This window comes from Corvus cornix, chromosome 1 (assembly GCF_000738735.6).
Source record: "Corvus cornix cornix isolate S_Up_H32 chromosome 1, ASM73873v5, whole genome shotgun sequence".
Taxonomy (NCBI): domain Eukaryota; kingdom Metazoa; phylum Chordata; class Aves; order Passeriformes; family Corvidae; genus Corvus; species Corvus cornix.
In genome coordinates this window covers 17,291,042-17,312,395 of record NC_046332.1, presented here as the reverse complement: position 1 = coordinate 17,312,395, position 21,354 = coordinate 17,291,042, and the positions used below count along the sequence as shown (strand labels likewise).

General features: G+C 39.1%; 1 protein-coding gene across 9 annotated transcripts in view; it reads left to right on the top strand.

Annotated features, from left to right (window-relative positions):
- The window catches only part of PHLDB2 (pleckstrin homology like domain family B member 2), a 118,803-nt gene that overhangs the window by 78,436 nt on the left and 19,013 nt on the right, over positions 1–21,354 (top strand). For 4 of the 9 annotated variants that reach the window (XM_019283799.3, XM_039557379.1, XM_039557403.1 and 1 more), the window contains 8 exons: positions 1,234–1,377; positions 2,234–2,371; positions 11,285–11,413; positions 14,984–15,139; positions 15,900–16,010; positions 16,746–16,835; positions 19,981–20,124; positions 20,949–21,122. In XM_019283799.3, coding sequence (XP_019139344.1) covers positions 1,234–1,377; positions 2,234–2,371; positions 11,285–11,413; positions 14,984–15,139; positions 15,900–16,010; positions 16,746–16,835; positions 19,981–20,124; positions 20,949–21,122 — 1,086 coding nt within the window. The remainder of the gene's footprint in view (positions 1–1,233; positions 1,378–2,233; positions 2,372–11,284; positions 11,414–14,983; positions 15,140–15,899; positions 16,011–16,745; positions 16,836–19,980; positions 20,125–20,948; positions 21,123–21,354) is intronic. The other 5 variants (XM_039557427.1, XM_039557421.1, XM_039557405.1 and 2 more) reach the window with 4 other exon arrangements.

Below are 21,354 nucleotides of genomic sequence, written 5' to 3'. Positions count from 1 at the left end.
GAAACACATCTTCACTTCCAAAGGGTTATCTCTCTGGAAATCTGTTGAGTCTTCTGGTGTGAAATTGTGTTGAATGGAAACATGCTATTATGTCTTGACTTGGTCTTTCCATGTTAAAAAGGTAGTAACACATTTCACTTACAAGTTGCCATGGTCTTTCATTTCTTTCCCATTGGTTGCTTTCTTCATGCAAGTCAGAGATCCTATTTTAAATCCTTATTAGGAAGTTGAAGTCAAAGATGTTATGTCAGCATTATCTGAACAGGAGACTGGACAAAAGGAGGCTTTCCTGCTAGGATTACTATTGCTAAATCAAGGAATGCCATTCATTCCTTCATTGTAAAGGGAGTTCTGTTAAGCCCTGAGAAAAGCAGCAGCAAGCAACTGCGTTAATGAAGTGCAGCTTGTTTTAAAATACTGAGCTCAGATTTGTTCAGGATGAAATGCCTGCTCTCAGAGTAGCCATTCAGTAGCTGAGCTGAGCCTCATTTGAGGCTCAAATTGTGGCCCAAAGGGGACTGCAAAGTGCTGCATGCAGCCCACCTCTAATCCTGGTTGGGGATAATGAGCCAACAGCCTTCCCAGAGAAAGTAGGTTGCAAACCCCTGGGGTCAGGTGAACATGAAGAATGCATTTCAAACTCAGTGCTGTTTGGTCTAGTGTTCGATCGTGTAAGATCACAGGTATTTTCTTCATAATCTTGTTTCATTCTTGTTTAATCTTGTATCTAGTAAGGAAATGGCAACCTGTGCTACCTGGGGAGATGGAACCAACTTTTGTCCTTATTTTACAGAAGCTGCCCATCTTAATGACTGGTTACAAAAATGTCCTATCCTACCTCTTGGCCTCTATTAACTGAACAGCTGAAATTGACATAAAAAGCATCTCCATCTGTCTGTGTTATTTTTATAAAGGAAAAATTGGATTTTTACAACCTAAATAGCAGAGCATGTAAAGTATTCTCAAAGGTTAAGTTTTAGTAATTCATTTAGAACGAATAGTATTTACTGTTAAGTATAGTATTTAGTTCCAATGCCTGGAAGTAAAGTATCATGTTTGTTTCTCTTGTACACCTCCTAAATATAGAAATAGCAATATAGTAGATGGGAAATACGTAATGGGTTCAAAACCAACAATGCCATACTTGTCTAAAATGAGAACTATATGAAAGGGGGCAGAAAAGACAGTGTTTGCCTCTTTTTCTAATGAACTTCTTGTGGTGTGCAACTGCAGATACCAGAATGCACCAGTGAAGAGCAGAGAAGGCAGGAGCTTGGTCAACTGGAGGAGGAGCGCATAGTAATACTGAATAACTTGGAAGAACTTGAGCAGAAGATCAAAGATTTAAATGACCAGATGGATGAGTCCTCAAGAGAGGTATAAAATATGGTTTTTGTTTTCAATGCCTTGCTTGTTACATGTGTCTACATAGCATAAGTCTAATGGGTTCAGCAAGTACATAGGGAACTCATGGATGTGTGTAGCCTTCATATTCTGTGCTTTTTCACCTGGATCACAAACCTGGCAGTCTCCTATTATGAACGGTATTTTTCCCCAGCTGGGGGATGCTTATGATGCTTGGATTAGCCTTTCCCAGCTGTAACCATTACACTCTGAAGTGGAATTGGAACAATCTTGCTTGTTTAATGGTCACTCAGTTGATCCAAATACCTTGTGTCACTTGGGAGTTTTATGGTAGTATCTCCTGTGGCTGTTTAAAGAGAAAGGAAGTGAGACAACTTCCTTTCAAACCTCCTTGGCTTCACAGTGGCAAGGGTATGTTGGCACCCTCTTGACTTCTGGAATCTCAGAGTTGCAAACTAAGCTGGCCAGGCATTTGGGTTGTGCCTGCTCCAATTATCAGCAACAGGAAAGAAACAGCTGTTCCAGAAGGGTTTCCTACAGAGCCTGGGCACAGAGACAGCATCATAACAGGAGGAAGCACAGAGAAGAGATAGAAAACAGAAAGTTTTGGGAAAAAGAATCTTCAAGCTAAAGTTGGTTTGGACTTTATTTTGCAGTATTTTATATTGCAATTTTACTTTTTCTCAAATTTGTGACCTCTTTTTAAGTTTTATGGCAGAAAAACTTACGGGGTTATTTTTTCCCCCTCCCCTTTCTAAAAAATATTTCTCTCTTGTGAGCCAACTCATTCCCCTCCCCTCTGAAAATCATGTGTATCAAGATTTCTTCTGAATCTGGACTGCTTCTGAAAGATGTTTTGTGTTCCTAGTTGGATATGGAATGTGCCCTTTTGGATGGGGAACAGAAATCTGAAACAACAGAGCTGCTGAAAGAGAAGGAAATATTGGATCATCTAAACAGAAAAATAGCTGAACTGGAGAGAAATGTTATTGGTGAAAAGACAAAGGTAATTCAGTTATTGTAGCCTGCTATGTTCTCTGTTCCCCTTGATCTTCAAAATATATTTATATGGTTAATATTAATGGAGCTTATTTGATGAAGTACTGCCTGTAAGTAAATTTGCTTGATAAATATGGAGGAAAAAATAATTGTTTCACCATAATTTCCCTTTAACAGTATTGTTTTCCAAGGTATGATTGGCAAGCAAGATATAGTAAGCTCAAGTAAAAAGACCTGACCTAATGTGAAGATAATTTTATTAATAAAAACACCGCATAGGGCTTGTACTTGGGTTATCTGTTTAAAAGAACAGTATTAATTGCACTGTTCCAGTACCCTCCATTATAAGTTATATAATTTGGGGAAAAGGAAAGAAATTATTTTCTCAGCAGAGGAACAAAAGGAAAAAGGGTGCAGTTTTATCTAATATCATATAGAATATATAAGACATTCATCAAGTATGTAATTTTAAAGCAATTATGTTGTTTTGTTTGCTGACTGACAATTTTAGTACTGTAGAATATTCCCTCTGTAATTAAGTCTCAGGAATTAATTAGTTTTGATACACTGTCATATACTTAATTGCTCTCAACTATGGAAGAAATAGATAAACATATATTTCCAAAATAGGATAGCAGTATAATAAGATTTTAAGTGCAGAAATGGAAAGGGCCTGCAAGATGAAGTTGTCCCCCTCAAGCCAGGCAGTGCCAGTTCCTTCCAGTGGGCTCTTTGCTGGCCTCTCCAGGCCTTTGCTGGCCTTCTCCACAGGGGATGTGCCATGGCCAATAATACCTCAAGGTCAGGAGGTTTTTCCAGGGGTTTCAGCCAGTGTTGTTTCCTTTTTAAATTTCATCCTCTACCTCATAATTCAGATCTGTCACTTGTGGAATTGCTCTAGCTAGTCTCTCCTCTTTTCTTAAGCTCTCCAGAAATATATGAAAGTTTCTGCATTATTTGCTTTTGCTTAGACAAGCTGCACATTTTTAGCACTTTAGCAGTTCCCATTTAATTCACACCTTACGGCTTGCATTGTTTTGTTCTGAGCTTTCTGTCTTCTATTTTTGCCTGCCCTGTCAGGAGCCTGGCTGTTGTTCTGTGGCTGTGCTTATCAAGCCTATGTCTGAAAAGGAGAATGATGCACCCACATCTCCGCTCTGTGGGGAGACAGTGCACATCCAGTTTGAGTTTGAACTTCTCTGGACTTTCCTGTCTGAACTTTTCCTTGTTCTTGTGTACCCTTCACTGGTCCTTCAGCTTTCAGTGTTGCCTGTGGTCACATTTTAAGTTGCCTACGTGACATGTTTCATACTTGCTATTTAGCAGAAAGATGAGTTTAAAGTGGGTATCAGCAGATAGGGTGTGCAACCTTCAAAAGGCTGCTGCTGGAAGTTCTGGTTGGTAAGTGGTAATAAATAACATGTTCAGAAATTCAAGAGATCTTTTGTCTTTTGTATGGGTTCTCTGTAGCCTCAAAGTTCAATTAAACTGGAAGTTAATGTAAAATCTGGAGGAAATTTAAATTTTCTTGCCAGTCACCTGACAAACTGTTAGTGTGTATGTAGCAGTGAGAAAATTCAAATGACAGGTCTAGTTTAAATTTTCAGTTGAAATGAAACATGGAAAGCAGCCTATAAAAAGCACTTGTTGCTTATAAGGCAAGTTCACTCAAAACATTTTTTTCAGTGTGAGTCATGGCACTAGTCAGATCAGTTACAAAATTTTAGTTGTCTTTTCTTTTTCATTCCTCTTTGTTTTAAACAAACAAACAAACCCAGCTGTGAGTGTGTGCTCTAAATGTCAAGCCATGGCTCAGTTAATACTGAAATTATCTTTGTAGGGATAACCTCACAGTTCTTTTTTTTTTAGTATGTCTGAAAGCATTGCATAAAAGTGAAAGTTGATAAAAGAAATGGGAGATGGGCTTCTGTGAAAGGAGTAAAGTATAAAGTGACAGCTGAAGTGCTCTGGGGAAAGTAGTGTCAGCCAGCAAAAGAGATGGCACTGATCCTGTCAACACATAAAAGTTCTGGCTGGCTTGAAACGGTAGCATTTTTTAAAGCTTGATTATTGTATCTATGTTAAAGTTCAGCCATGCAGATCTGGTGCAAGATAGTCAACATCTTGGCTCTGTAGTAATACAGGATCAATCCCCATCTACAAAAAGGGGGCTCAGCTGGAGGTGGTAGGTGGTCCCTTTTGCTGAAATAATTTGAAACTTAGGACAGAGTTAAGGCTCGGCCAGGAGTCTTCACTCTGCTGATGGCACTTTTTGTGTTGTTTCTTGCTAAAACAAGTGTCCCAGTGTCCAGAGGTTGGTCACAGTTTTTGTTAGTTGCCTGAATATTTCACCCCTACCAATACCTGGGGTGTTGATTTTGGTGGGGCTTCAAGGCAAGAAGCTGTTGGGGTCCCATATCTCAAACAGTGGTTACATTTCTGTCAGGGTAAGGGAGTGATAGCTGAATACACCACATGGTGTTGGTTGTCTGGAGGTGAGAGAGAGAGTTCATTTCACTTGTGAAACGATGGTGGGGCAGTAGTGCTGTATATGATGGCACTTGTCTCTGGAGCAACTTGAGCATCTCATGGAATTTGCCACAGATCTTGGCATCTGTTTGACAGGAAACTCCTGCCTGCTCAAGTCTCATCCTTACCCATGCACCTGTTTGAAAAACTTGTGAAATTCTTAAAAAGAGAGATAATAAACTACAACCTAATTATTGTGTCATGTTATGTACTTGAAATGGACTGTATGTAGAAGCTCTTGTACTACCTTCTACCTGATTATTTGATTTTTTAAAATTATTATTATTTTTTTAAATGTGCAGTGCATATTGCATTTAGGTGAGGACACAAAGTTTTGCCAACTTTTTCAGAGTATTAAAGCCACAAGTTTTAGTCCTTGCAAGGCAAAAGAATTGACTGGAAAACATCATGGAAGTTGGAAGGCAGGAGTGAGTTCAGTTTTGGGCTATCATTGTGCTCTTTGCTGTGGTGCAATGTCTCGGTGTCCCAGCCCCTTGCTTGTAAACCAGGGATGTATTTTGTGAGCGGGTTTGTACATTATATGTTAAGCTGCATGCTGGTCTCATCCGAGTCCTGTGCTCAGCCCTCTCAGATCATGAGGCAGGACTAATGTGGGGGAGAACAAGGGGAACCGGTGGGGTAAATGGTGTAGTGCCTACCCTCAGGTGAGTTGAAAGCATTTCCCTTTCCTTTGTGATTATGCCACTACACACATTGTAAGGAATGAAGCAACTTGTGTTGATTTACTTAGGTTTTGAAAATCAGAGCTGTGGGTGATTGCCATTTCAAAAAGATGACAGAAGCTTTCAGCAGCCCTGCAGCACTCTGCATAGTTCTGCTGTGGTGCCTGTCTGCCAGGGACAAGTGCTGTCAGGACTCAGTTGTCCTGACTGGGGTAGCTACTTCCAGAGCTGTTTCACATGGCCTGTGCTTTTAGCTGTGCTGGAAACCATGCTAGGATATAGAGAAAAGTCCAACTTTGCCTCCTTGGCTGTCCTGCTTGAGAACAGCTTACAATCACCTTTCCTTTCTTTCCTTTCTTTCCTTTCTTTCCTTTCTTTCCTTTCTTTCCTTTCTTTCCTTTCTTTCCTTCTTTTCCTTCCTTTCCTTCTTTTCCTTCCTTTCTTCATATTTGGTTTTATCTACAGAAAAAGATGACAACCTACATATGTGAATATCAGCATTGAGGCTATTAATCACAAGTTCCATTTATGCAGGGAGAGCCCGGGTAAGTCCTTACTAACATAATTTGACAGATACAGCTTGAAACTCTCTGGGACAGAGCTTAGTTACAGATCTTGAAAAAATTACTTTAGGCACAGCCTGCTCTAGAGAGCTGAGCTGGGCAGTACCTGAAACAAGCAAGCAGGTGAAGCTTTTCCCTTCCCTTTTCCCTTTTTCCTGCCACCAGGGCCTAGCTCCCTGTAACTACCACAGCAGTCATTCTGTACTGTTGGTGTACAACAGTGATGCTGTTGTTTCCAGTGGAACAGCACCTCAGGTCCATGGTGCTGTCTGCATTTACAACTTCCTTCCGATGAACCTTCGCTCATGAGGCTTAGATCAGGATTGATGTTTGCCTATAAGGAAATTGAAGAACATTGTATTTGCCTGATTGGATGTCATCCAGCTCTGCAACGCTCTCTGTTTTCGCACAGTGCCTCCTTAATCTGTGCCATTTTAAAACACGCAGTCCAGCATATGTGGAGGAGGATGGTTAATGATTCCCCACACCCTATGTCTCCAAGTAAAGCATGAGGCTGAAAGTAACAGCACAGCCAGCGAAAGAAAGAATAGATCAGTAAGCATGAATAAACAGAAATAACTGAAAATTAGTAATGAATTCAGCAGGCATGCTGTGGGAGCTAATCACAGCTAAACGGGAGTTTTGACTGACCATTTCAAAACAAGTATTTATGCAAAAGTTGAGACTCTTAAAAAAGAGAGGGAGATTATTCCTTTTCTTCTAGAGGACCTTTGCCTTATGTCATGGTAGAAATATATACTCTGGAACTCCTTTATCAACCCAGGTTTCTTCTCCCTCTTCAAAAACAGAAATCAGGAGCAGCTGTCAGGGGATAACTCATATTTTTTGGAATACATTTAATTTTGTCCACATGCTTTTGTGAAAGTATTTTTTCAGTCATTAACAGAATATCCCAGACATGCCAAAACATTTGAAGCTCAGCCTCTTTGCGAATTAGTACTGCAAAGACTTGCAAGAATAGAGTCAAGGAAAGAGCAGCTGTCAGATGAGCCACCAGCAATCAAAGTTAAATATACTGGTCACCTCTCTCCTCAATCCTTTCTCTTCTAGATGCAAAATTCCTGCTGCTGGATTTTATCCTGATGAATCTGACAAATTTTTGTCATATAGCATAGCCTGTTACATATTTACTGGTCAGATTCCAGTTCAGCAAGATGTAATCAAGTGTTGTAAAATGATGAGCTACCAGATCCATAACATTATCTACCTCCTTAAGACACAATACACAAGATAAGGTGTATTGAGGAATACTTGTATCTGCTGGATATATCCACATAAAGATATCCTGTAGAGAGAACACTAATGAGCACAAAGTTGATTACAAAGACTCCAGGAGCAAAACCTGAATTCACAAGCTTTCTTTTAAAACATTCATGAGAGAAATATCAGAATGGGTTATACCCCTAATGGGAATCCTCTTACTGTCCTCTGGATGCTGAAGACTATAGTAATTTGTATTTCCTAACTTGATTTTTTTTTCCTGTGGTTTGGATGATTATTTCCTCATTTACCCTCATGAAGGAGCAGTGCTCTACAATCAAGGGCTTTCTTTTTGCCTCCCCATCTGTTCACTAGGACAACACATTGCAGTGGTCAGAGAATGAGCTTAGAAATTCCAAAAAACTTGAGTTGTCTTAGGAGCAGGTTAATGTGGGCACCTATTGGGATTTTTTTACTCAAAGCAGAGGGATCGTTTCCTCTGGTTTAAAATGCTTTTTAACAGTAGATTAATACATGCATCTGAAACAAGACTGAGATCTCTTGTATAGATGCCATCACTGAATACAGACTGTTATATAATAAATTAGTTACCACTCATACAGAAAAAAAGAACTGTTATGAACAACCTTCCTCTATCTTACTATACTCCTTTTCATATACCTGGCATACATTTTATTTTCTTCTCTTAATAGCTTTTGTCATGAAACCCACAGGGATTTAAACACAAAGAATTAAATTGTGGCAATTTTAATGCATCTGTTCTTAAAGAGATCAAGGAATGCAAGAAAGAGTAGTCTGAAAATACAGAAAAGAAGCATGTACAGTTTGGACAGGAGAGTTTGTTTTATTTCAGTGGGGTTTTCTAGTCAGTTATATGCAGTTACATTTCTCAGGAACCTGTGAGAGTTGTGAGAGTAGCTGATTCCATACTGAGAGGGAGTGAATGTGCATGTCTGAAGTTTAGTGTGGGTTATGAGATGCTGCTACTTTAAAACATTTAAAACAATTCTTTCTACTGCTATCCTTCACAGTTTCCAGAACTCCTCCAAAACAGATCCAAGCTTTGCCCCAGCGTCATCAAACCCCAAGTCAGTCCTGCTTTGTATTCAGGCTGACCCCAAATCGGTTCATAACGTGCATGTGGAGGCAGACCATAGGCCAAGCTGGGCAGTAGGCTAAGACCAGATGTTGTACTTGTTTTCCTCTGGAAATTGGATGTTAAGAATTCAGCCAGCCTGCAGTTGATGTGCCTCTGGCATCAGCACTGGGGCTGTCTGCAGAGAAGTATTAACAAGTCCCAGCTCCTGCGGTTAAATGAGGATGAGCAGCAGGAGCGTGGGTTCTGTTCACAGCCGTGCCGCCGGCTGCTCCAGAGCAAACAGCTTGTGGAGTCAGCCACAGACCTGTCTCGGCTGCATCTTGCACTTGGCTTGTGAAGTTATGAATCTTTCCCCTTCTAGAAGAACTTGTCTTGATTCACTTACAGAAAAATAAGTATGAAAAATTGTATGAAAAATTTCTCACTTCTCATTTCTCATTCTCATTCAAATTACTTTTTGTGAATTAAATGGACTTCACCAATGCACAGCCTGAGACGACAGCAAACTTAACTCCACAGCTGCAAAACATATAATGCCTCTCATTGCTGAAAGTGATATTTCCTGTTAAGACTGCACATTTTGAAGGGAGACAATTTGGTGGGATGTTAGCACTTCCTATGCTATAAATAGACCAGATGAGTATCACTTTCAATCTCAAAGGAATACATTTCTAATTTCTTGAGGCATGTAACAGTATCTCTGGCAGGAGTCTCTGGGAGTTTTATCCTTGCTGATGATGTCTCCTCACACCCGAGGTTTGACTTGCCCATTGATGAATGAGCATGCTTGTAGCAGTGCATAGACATTTAGAGAGCTATTCATAGCTTCAGAGGCACTGCAGCCAAGGTCAGAGAAGTCCTTGCTGCTTTGGATGGCTAGGTGGGCCGAAAAGGCAAGTGTGAAACAAGGTGGCAGACCGTGGGTTGAATGTTAAATGGACAGCAGAGTTTGTGAGGAGGGGAACCACTAGTTTATTCATAGCTTTCCTTCTGTTTTGGAAATAAGGATGATTCAGCAAATGGGGCTTCTTGGTCTAGAGGTGACCTCGCAGGAGTTGCATGCTTCTCCCTCATTGTGCAGCTCACTCGTGCAACCTCCTCTGTATTTCTGATCCCTGCTGCTGCTGTTGTAAGACAGAAGCTAGGACAGGAAGTCCAGGTCATAGAATATGCTGGCTCAGCTGCTCCTTTTCACAAGCTTAATAAAATGTATTTGTGTTCAGCATATTGTTCATCTGATGGTATGAACTCAGAAGCTGCACGTGTAAATGAACATAATGGAGCTGGGAATCTGGTTGACATTGGACATGAATAAAAATTCTTCCTGTTGTTGTTTTTAGTTACTGGAAAAACTGAATCCCAGCCCGTGATCCCACTCAGATTTAGAGATAAAATCATTAAGAAAGCAGGCAGCTAATACATGTTTATTACTATGCCTCTGCCATGCATAAGAGAAACTCGTCAGGCGTAGCAAAGAGGAAGTTTTCCCACAGTTTGAAATGGCAAGCAGGGTATACTAGAAGACATTCCTTCTCTATGGCAAAGAGTGATTCAATGTCCAATCATACAGCACCTGCTGCACCACACATTTGATTTCAAAATTAAATAATAGTTGGGAGTGGAAAAAGTGGAAATGAGTAGATGCTGTGACAGAATTCAGCTGTTCTTGGAGTAGCCAGAATACTGTTAATTTTTGAGTATTAAGGAGAGATGATTAGAGACCATCTGAAAGGAGATGCAATACTACAGAATAATAAGTAGGAAAAGAAAACTATACAGGTGTGATGCTAGAAGATAGCAGATGGCCTGGTTTCAGGGACTTGCTTGATTATTTACGCCTGGCATATCAGGCATAAATTGGTTTTTTTCCAGTTATTAATTGCTGCATTGGAGAAAATGCATTTGCTGTGTTGGCCAGTGTAGATTTAAGTGAAAGACTTTGAAAAAATGCTCGGTGCTCTGATTTATTGGTTCCCAAACTTTGGTCCACAGATAAATAACAGTCTATAGGCAAGCTTTAAGTGATACACAGCCAGTCTTTGGAGCAGTGTTGCACAGTAAATCATGGAGTATTTGATTACAAAGATTAAAAGGCCAAAGGCTTTGGAGGGTGAGAAGCAGTGTGCTGAGTACTGCTGCTTGCATGGAACAAAAGGAAAGCTGAACTAGTTGAAGGAGACCAGGGAACCTGTCCCCTGTGATCCCCATGAACAGGTTACAGTTCCTGTATCCTGAAGCAAATTTGCTGGATCACTTGGTGTTTCTGCTGCAACAGGATTTCCTGGCCCAGAGTTATTTCTTCATAATGCTCTGTCTCATTCTGTCTTTTCACTGCTTCCTAAAGTGTATCTGTAGAGAGCTACACAGGCATGAAATTCATTCTCCTGGGTAGGTCCATTTCTCCCTCACTTCCAAACTGCCATCATTTTCCATCCGCTTTGCTTTCTAAAAGCTACTCATTCTCTCTCAGCTTCATCAGTTACCTCACTAACATGGCTACAGTTTCCTTACTTTATTTTATTTTTACATTAGGTGAGACAAGCATTTGGGCAGGGGGCTTTAATAGTCATCCAGGCACAGGTCCAAAGCACAGCGATGAGAGAGAGAATTAATCACGCCACTAGAACAATGAACGTTTTGTTTTGATCCTTTTGCATCCCACCATTGCATTTCAACTAACGAGGTTTCTGTCTCTGCCCTGCGTGCTTCAACTGTTCAGTAAGGTTGTGCCACACACTGTCATAATCACTAACAACTGCTTGGGTTTGAAGGTAATTGTTTTTATTTTCTGGTTCATGCTTCAGGAAAAATTAAAACTTGATGCTGAGAGGGAAAAACTAGAGAGGCTTCAGGAGCTTTACTCCGAGCAGAAGACGCAGCTTGATAATTGCCCTGAGTCCATGAGGGAACAGTTACAGCAGCAGCTGAAGAGGGTCAGTAGCAAGTTTCAAGATCACACTAATTTTTTTATTTTGTTGATTTTTAATTTTCTTTTTTTTTTCTTAGTTAAGTGTAACATCTTCTCTTTCAAGTATCCAGTGTCTGAACATATTTGCGACTTAGAATTGTTAATAGTCATGAGGGTTATGGCTTTTTTTGTGGAATGTTTATAATAGATTATGTGCATGATGGCAAATAAGTAGAGTGCAAATGTGTGGATTAGAAATCATTTGGTGTTGAATGTTTTTACAGCTTTGGGTCACTTGCCTGTAATTAGCCCTTTAGGTCTGCTAGGTGATGTGGAAGCTGTTGTGATGTTTGGATGGATGGTGGAACATCATTCTTTACCTTTGTGAGCAAAGACAGGAATTGGCCAGTAAATTGCTATCTTGGTGAAGGCATGGATAACTTCTCTTTTTCAATAGGTAACTTAGCTGTTAGCCTGAACTGCACTTTGAAAAATTAATTTTGAATATTTTACCACTTACCAAAATAGCTTTATTTTGTTCTATATTTTCAACAGTGTCACACTGGTATAAATAAACTTTGCATAAAGTCTAATTGTAACTTGATTTTAATTTGTGTTATTTGTAAGCAAAAAAATTACAATATTGTCAATGAAGGTACCGTTATTTTCTGTAGAAAACTCTTAGTATTCATTAACCTTAAGTGTTAAGCACATATAGTTAGCTTTAGTGGGCAGAGGAAATAATTTTGAAAGCATCAGTATGGCAAGCTCAAGAGGCTATCTAAAAGTTAATTCTTTTTTTCTGTCTTGGGTGTTTATATCAGGAAAAAATACTGTAATAGCAGTGATGAAAAAAGGCTTTTCTGCTTTATAGGAAATACTCATTAGATGTTGTTTTATTTGCAGAATTCTATTCTGTTTTTTCAAAGAGCAAAAAGTAAAAAAGCCCAGCTTTGGAAACAACAATGTTAAATTCTCAGTTGCTACAGAAAAAGTGCGCTGGTTTTGAGACACTTAAAGATTTTTGTACGTAACCTTAAAAAAAACAGGCAGTATTATGTAATGTCTCATACATATTAAAAGAAAAGGAAGCTTTTCCTCTGCAGTCACATGCTTGAATGTATTAATTAATTCATGAGATGCTGCAGTCTTGTTGCTGTGGGATGGTAGTAAATCTCTTTTCACTATTGACCATCAAGAGGCTTCTAGAAATCTGTTTGGTTAAATTTTTTAAATTTTTTTTTTGTTCCTGACAAGTAGTCTTAATAATGATTTTGGATTTGAAAGTGGGACAAAACTTGAAATGTGGGAGTGTGGTTAAGTGTCCAGTTAGTTCTATTGCATATTAGTCCAGGCCAGTTGTAGTGGAATTTAGCTGTGGCTGCTGTGGTCAATGCAGTAGAAGTTATCACTGAATTAGTGCTCAGGAGCTCTCAAACTGATCTCAAGTGTGAGAGCAGTCATGAAATGATTGTAAGTGTCATACCCAAAATAGAGAAAATACCTTCCCCAAAAATAACTGGGGCTCCCAACAAAATAAAGACATGGACCTGTTGGAGTGAGTTCAGAGGAGGCCACAAAGATGACCAGAGGGCTGGAGCATTTCTCTTGTGAGGAATGGCTGAGAGAGCTGGGTTCAGCCTGGAGAAGAGAAGGCTCCAGGGAGCCCTTACAGCACCTTCCAGTACCTAGAGGGGTCTTCAAGAAAGCTGGAGAGGGACCTTTTAAAAGGGCAGGTAGTGATAACACAAAGGGTAATGGCTTTAAACTGAAAGAGGGGAGGTTTGTATTAGATGTTAGGAAGAAATTTGTTACTCAGAGGTTGGTAAGGCACTGGGACAAGTGGCCAAGAAAACTTGTAGACTCCTCATCCCTAGAAGTGTTAAAAGCAAGGTTGGATGGGACTTTGAGCAACTTGGTCTAGTGTAAGGTTCCCTGCCCATGGCAGGGGTTTGGAATGGGATGATCTTTAAGGTCCCTTCCAACCCAAACTATCCTGTGAAATACCTGAGTCTGCAACATGTTATCTTGTGCTACTTTACTGACAAGGAGGAAGGCATGAAGGAGACAAATTCAGTTGTTCTCTCGGGCTTCAGTAACTTGGTAATTTGTGCCCAGGGGAGTGGGCAGCCAATTTCACTGTAGCAGCTGGCTGCAGGGTGAGTCTGGAGTTTGGGTTGGGGTGGGCAGCTGGCAGATTCTTGGGCTCCCTGTGTCTGAAATGCATATACACTCTCCCTATTGGGCAGGAAGTGTATTTTAAATGCCACCAGCTGGCTTTTTCATTATTGGTTGCCTTCTCTGGAGTCTGTTCTACTGCCTCAGTAGCAATTATTGTGATGTACAATAGGCTGAATTTACTGACTTTCATGTCCCAGGCAAAGCCCTTTTGGGTTTTTTGGGGATGCTGAAGATGTCTGGCCAGTTCAAATGAAGCATTTCTGGATTTTAGGTAACTGCTTTCCTGTAAATTTTATCCCACACCTTGGCTTTTGATCTCTTCACTATCTCCTACAAGTGAAGAGCACATTTTTGGAGAGTAAGGGGAAGATGTTTGTATACCATGTAGTAACTTGGATCCTTCAGTTTCTGCATCCTGTGTCTTTTCCCGGTACACTGGAACCTGGCTTTGAATTCCTTTTATAGAGACTTAACTTAGTAGTGGCTTATCCTGGCCAGTAACCTTTGCCTTAGGTTGAAATAAGAAAAGGAGCAAGTTTGCCTTCCTCTAAAATTGCTTCAAGGATGTAGGTTTTCTTGTGTAGCAAGTTATGTACAATGTGTTTATTTTAGAGAGCCTTACCATTTACTAATGCTGCAATTATTAAAAACACCCTTTTCTTCAGGACTCTGAAACTTGTAAGCAGGAATTCATATTATGAATGCACAGATGTTGCAGGAGGAAGATTAGCATTCATTTCTTGTGCTGAAAAGCACCATGAGTTTTATCTCATCATCCCTAAGCGGAAGGCAGGTGTATTCTTGTTTCTTGGTTCATTTCTGCAGCATTCAACTTCTTTTTCTGACAAAACATGATATCAGTTCAGGGCAATGCATAAAAGTGGGCTGATACTTTTTCTGAAGTACTGCACCTTCTGGCTAGGGTGGATGACTAGAGTCCTTAATTGCACAGAGAGCAATTTTCAGCAATTAATTCCTTGTGCAGTTCTCTGGGGATACTGGTGTGATATTTTGTCCTTTTTGTTTGGAAAGCAGGTGCCCTCTGAGTTTGGCATGTGACAACCTCACTAGGCGGGTTCAGGCTTTGGTGGTGTCCCAGCTAGGCTACAGCAGAGCCCAGCCAGCTTGGGGGGCTCCACTTGCTCTGCATGCTGCAAAACAGCTCCCTCGCTGTGCAGGTGCTTCTTAGCAAGAGGCAATAGTAGGAGTGATGGAGAAAGCAACATCAAAATAATAATTAGCCCTATTTATTCTCTTATTATGAGAATAGGTCATTAAAAGTATTGAGATCCTGGTGAGACATGTTGTAGGAAATATATAATTTTAGGTTGATTTTTGTGTTTGTAAGCATCTCTACTGTGGTATCAATGAAAGTATGATTACTTTTTTACATATTACTTTTTTTTTTCTTAAGGATGCTGATATTCTGGACATAGAAAGCAAACACTTTGAAGATTTAGAATTTCAGCAGCTTGAACACGAAAGCAGGTTAGATGAAGAGAAGGAAAATCTGACACAACAGCTCCTGCATGAAGTAGCTGAATATCAGCGCAGCATTGTCAGTAGAAAGGTAAGAGCACCAACACTCGATTAATTTGTTCTTTGTTGAGCATAAAGGCAAGGAAATGTATCTACAGCCTGCCCATCTGCAAGAAATAATGCAAAACATTCCTCTTTGAAAGAGTTTTTGAAGCAGAGCAAAGATAATGGCCCTGTGACATCCCACACAGATCAAATAATGCAATTCTCCAAGAAGAAAGAAATTAATAACATTTCATGCCCTGTTTACATATTTTATGTGAAAATCAAACCCTTCAATTTGCTCAAAAAAAGTACCAAAGCTTTTTCTTTTCCTTTTTAAGAAAGGAGAGTTGTACTTTCTGGACAAAACTACAGTTATTTTAGGGTTGTTATTGATTTTGCTGTTAAATGGTTTTGTTAAAATAATAGTAGAACACCAAATTAAGAAAATACAGTTATTTTAAAAATTAGTTATAAAGGTCCTATCTCAATCGATTAAATACCACTTTTTTTCAGAAATCAGAGGTTGAATCTCTTAACCAGTTCTGTTCAGTATATGGATGCTTGTCACTATATTATCAAAGAATATGTGCAATTATTCTTTTGTCTCTTGAGTAAGTTTTCTCTTTACTGTCTAATTCTTATTTAATTATCTCCTTCAGAGCAGTAAGCTGTCTTGTAAAAACTTCTTTTCCTGCTGCTTAATCATGCATATGAATAAGTGAACTTTCATGAATACGATCCGTGCTGCAGGTTGTCTTGAGATTTGAAAATAAATCATGTAAGTTGTGATTTTCTTCTTACATTAGGAAAAGATTTCTGCTCTCAAAAAACAAGCCAATCATATTGTCCAACAAGCACAAAGAGAACAAGATCATTTTGTAAAAGAGAAAAACAACTTAATAATGATGCTGCAAAGGGTAAGTATTTTTTGTCTTTCAAGCATTTTTAGCATGCAATAGAAGAGCATTTCATAGAATAAAAGAATGTAGAGCACAAGAAGAGCATCAGTTGTGCAGAAGCTAGCAAGTTGGTAATCGTGTGACAGACATTCACCTTTAAAAGAAAAAGAAACAATCTTTTGCAGTTAATCAGCAGGTTTCTTAAGAGAAAACACTGCTGGCATTTGATAATTACGAGTGTTTTAGAGGTGCCCCCTCTCCCAAGGGCTCAAGCAGAGGCACCCACCCACGTGCTGAAGCTGGAAGCCTGTGCTCCCTGTGTGGCTACCAGAACGGTGCACAGAGTGCTCAGATTTCTGGCTTGCAATAGCCCCTGCAAGGCCATGAGATGACTTCACATCAGCTAACATCTGGTTAGTAAGAAGCTGGTGTGAACCCTTCACGTCTGTTTTATGTTTTACTTTTAATCGTGAGAGAAATCATGTTTTGTTCACTAAGCAGAGTCATCATTTTCAAAACGCTGAAGGAGCACTTACATGGTTTGGCTGTGGTTGTTAAATATTAAGTCTTTCATTTGCTTTTTGTTCTGTATCTCCATGTTTTTGTTCAGTTCTGTTCTCAATGGATGAAGCTGAAGCTCTGCTGTGCAGTTTCAGCTTTCTCTCCCAGTGTGTTTCTTCACATAGTTAAGGAAATGGCTAACATTTATTTTCACTATGTGGCTATTTAATATAAAATGTCTGGTTTTGACAGGAAAAAGAAAATCTCTGTAATCTGGAAAAGAAATATTCCACACTTTCCGGAGGAAAGGGATTTCCTGTCAGTCCCAATAGTCTGAAAGAGGTAAAGAGTTTCTCTGCTTTTGACTTTACCATAACTAACTTTTAATAATGCTTAATACAAAAGCACTTTAGTATTTCGTATTTAGTGAAGTCCTAGTCATCAAGTCTTTGCAAAGTAATTTCATACAATTTTTTAAACTTATTCATAGAAGTCTAAATTCATTAGTGAGCAGAAATAGCTTCTCTTGACATTCTTCCAAATGTAACTGGTATCACTTTAATCTCTTGCTGTGGAGAAATTATTGTTTTTATGTGTGTGGAGTGTGTGTATATGTCTAATTTTCTCAAAATAGACAATTAAACTTCATTGAAGTGAAGAAGAATGAGATCTAGGAATAACTGTTCAAGTACAAATATAGTTTGGTCTTATTTTTGCACTGTAGATTTTATCATTGCCTCCCCTCCCTTATTCTAAGGCTCTTTGCTAAAGCATGACAAATGTACGTTTTGTTCTTTTTAAAAAGTATTGATTTGAAGACTTCAAGCTACTGTGGTTCTAAGATACGTATTGAGCTATTTATTTCACTTTTTTGAATAGTTAGAGTAAGCAAGAAATCTATGCATCTATGGCTGCTTCATTAACTTCTGCTTAAGAGTTCTGACTGGACTTGCTGGAACTGCTTGTATTGAAGCCCTGAGCAAGGTCTGCCACATCTAATGATGTAGCTGTCACTCTGGGAAGTTGGGCTCTCAAAAGTCTAACACAACCACATATCCTTTCAGCACCTGGGAATTGGGATCTTGCTTATCTGATCTCCAAGTTCCTGGTGTGCAGTTTCCCATGCCCCTGGGATTGAGCACCCTTCCTCGCTTGCTTAGACTTTCAGTGTCAAGGTTCTGACCTGGACATCTGACCTCCCACCAGGACATCTGGCAAGTCTAAGCTTCATTATTTTTCCTTTTGAGATGCATCTGAGCATTCTCTCACTAGAGAACGGGTGCTATCTGGTTGGTTTTTATCACAGACACATAATGGCTTGTTTACTTACATACTTCAAAATGCAACTACATTGAGTGAGGCTACACTTTTTAATGAAATGCATTATTCAGTAGTGTCATTCCCATCACTGCAGTGAAGTCAGTTAGGACTTACTCCAAGGCAAATAAGAGGAGGAACAGCAAGGGTTATCTGTTTCATCCTCAGTGTTTCCACAGGCTCTGTCCTACAAAAGAAATGCCTTTGCCAAATGTTGTGTTTGTCTCGGCCCAGTTTAATTCTTTTCTGGCTGTCCTGGCACCTTTGAAAATCAGGCACCAAATGGCAAACAGGCTTATAGAGACTGCTGGCACAGCAGTTCATTTCACCATAGGATTGCTCATGCATCAGTCGAGTCTGTGGTCCAATGTTTGCCAGCCCTCTTCACCAAAGCACACATTTGTAACCCTCTTCCATTCATTGTGAGCTGAGTCACTGCCTGCAAGAGAGTAACGCTGCCTCACACAAAGAGGGAGGATGCTTATCCCAGTACTTAAATAAGCGAGCAAAATCAATGCTGTTTAAAAGTTCAGCATTGACAAAATGACTTGGATGACTAATCTGACTTGAAACCATTTATTTAATTGAATGTAATAGGGGCCTGAACTAGCACACAGTCATTTGTTCTTTCCTTGGTTTTTTATCCCCATGGTGAATCCTCACTGGTGTGAGTCAGAACTGAATGTTTTTCATATAATGGCCAAAGTGTTTATATCTTCAAAATGACACAATGTTGCATTATAGACTTGCTGAGTTTTGCTTACTGATAAACTGCCACTACAAGATGATTAAGCAAGTTTTGTTAATTCATACTGGACTCTATTTTACTGTAGTGTTGTCACATGTTTTGAGAGATAAACTTTAGTATCCTAGCCAGTTTCCTCAATTAATGGGTCATCAAATAATATAAGAGTTAAGATTTGCCTCCCATTTGTAGAGTGCTTTGTTCACTCTGTATGTATGATACATAATTTTCCAGAATTGTCTTATCTGCTTGAAATAACTGATATCATACACTGAAAATTATGCTAATAGATAGTAATGTTGGTATTTCTTTTCAAATTGTCTTCTATGATCATTACTAAATTTAGGCATTTCTAAAAAGAAGAAATGCTAATAGCAGTCTGGCTTCTCTTATGGAATTGCTGAAGTATACACACTGGTATGTCACTATGTTGGTGCAGTACTAGAAACACAGCCCTTGCCACACACTGTCAGAGTGAAAGCAGCTTAACATCTTGATTTAAAAATAAACATATTTCTAGCTCATCTTTATAACATTGCTTCAACAGTGATTTATTCTTCCTTTGGCATAGCCTTGTTTTCTATGGATTATGACATTTGACTTTGTACAGCCTGGTATCCTATGCACAGTGGATTAGAATCCATATTTTACTTTATAAAAAACATTTGTCCATTTAACACCAAAATACATGCAATAACTATATTGTGCCATTATATCTTAAATCTGGTTGCATAAATCTTCTTGCAGGCAGAAGCACACTGATGTTCCTGCCATTTCTCAGTCCATCACCTTCTGTATGACTGGTTAATTTAAAAAAAAAGGAAGCAAATTGTAATGGCTGCAGGGCTAACACTAACAGCATCTTAGCTGGGGTCTTCTGGTAATATATAAAAGCTAGAAGTGTCCTCCAGATGACGCAAATGGGAGATTTGTTAGTGTAATTTATGGCAATGACTTGTCTTTATAAAAGTTCTTCCCAGTTCTGTTACTCATTTGATTTACTCAAATTAGCTTAATAGTTAGGCAAGAAACAAATCAGGTTATTTTATCAGAGACAAAAAACAAATTAAGATATAAAGATAAGATTTATTCTTCCTTTTCGCCCAATCTGCTTTCCTGAGAAAGAGCTACATAATTTCTAAAGGGTGTTTGCATTTTAGTAAAATCTTTTGGACACTTAATGTACATTTCCATTTTGATTACACAAATGTTTTTGGAATTTAATTAAGAACAGTTTTCAGAATCCAGGTATTTAACATTCGAAAATCTTGATGCTAATTTTATTTTATTTATGATTAAGTATTTCAATGATAATAAATATTTGGCTGAATCACTCTAAACTAACTTTCATTGTACTGGATACATTAATACTCTTGCACGTCTTTTGGCTTTTGCTCCTTTTAACTTCTGAATTCCTCCTTTTAGGGCTATATCAGTGTAAGTGAAATTAGTGAGCTGTATGGCAATTCCACGAATATATCCCCTTCCACTCAGACCCCCTCAGATGTTGAAGCAGTTGCCACTGAGCCTTCCACGGCTGTGCTGACGAGCCAGCCACAAAATAAAGAGGTTTGTTTGAGAGACATTTCCCTTTGTTTGCATTGTTCTTTCATGGCTGCCTTTTTATTTTCTTCATTTTTTATTTTTTGGTAATTCAACATGTTACAAACTGACCCTAAAGCAAACTGCTCTCTGCCAGTTACCAAGTCAGATAACAGATTTAATAGTAAAGCTAAAGGACTGCTCTAGCTGTAAAGTGTCTTTGATGAGGTAGATGGGACTCAGAAGGCAAAAAACCCTGAATTCTTATGACCCAAGCAGCACTAAGTTACAATCTTTGCCTGGCAAACCCTATAATGTAATGCACCTCTGGGAAACAGTCTGTGGACAAGCTTATGACAACTTGATTAGTAGTGTCCAGGTGTTCATTTTGTGTTTTGTAGCTTCTTTCCCTCCCCCCCATGTAAAGTGGTAGAAGTATATCTTGAATAGTTATGGGAGATGAATAGCTTCTACCCATCTTAGCTGTTCCATGGAGTCTGTCCAGTCTGTCCTCTAGCTTACTTTCTTTTCCTCATTCCTTTGAATATTTTTGCCTTTGTAATGACTAGAGCAAATTTTGAATAAATCTCCTTTTAAAGGAACAGAATAACCTTATAATTGTAAAGCCACGTACCTTTGCATTGCAATAAGGCTGAAACTGGTTTAGCATTTGGTATTTGTGTGCTGCTTCTGGTAGCTCAATATGCCTTGAGAGTTGCAATAGAGCACACCTCCTTTCCTGCTAAACACTCCAACAAACACAGTGCTAAAACTGCAGCTTGTATGTGCCGTATCTTTTGAGAAATTCCAAAAAGAAAACACTGTGTGTAATTTCTCTTTTTTCTATAAAGCTAAGATCACCTCTCTGTTCTGGATTTGTGTTTCCTCACTCTCTTTCTCCTCGCTCTATTGCTCAACTTCCATCAGTCCATTGGCCTGAGGTCATGGCTACTCATGTAGATCCTATTCCTTTATCTGATACACCTCCACCTCTGCCAGCTAAGAAACACCGCAGGCAACAACAGGTAACAGATTCAAAGCTGGTAACTTGGGATTATTTTGTTTTGTTTGCTTTTGTTATGGTGGCCACGAAGTTGATATATGTGTGAGAACATTAGAGTGATAGACTGTAAGTTGATTGTGCTTGCAGAGTGTTGCACTTAAAGGCACTGCTCATTTAAAAATCAACATGCTGTATTATAGAATGTTACTGAACAAAAATTCACCTTATATTAATAATACAGTGGCAAATATTAA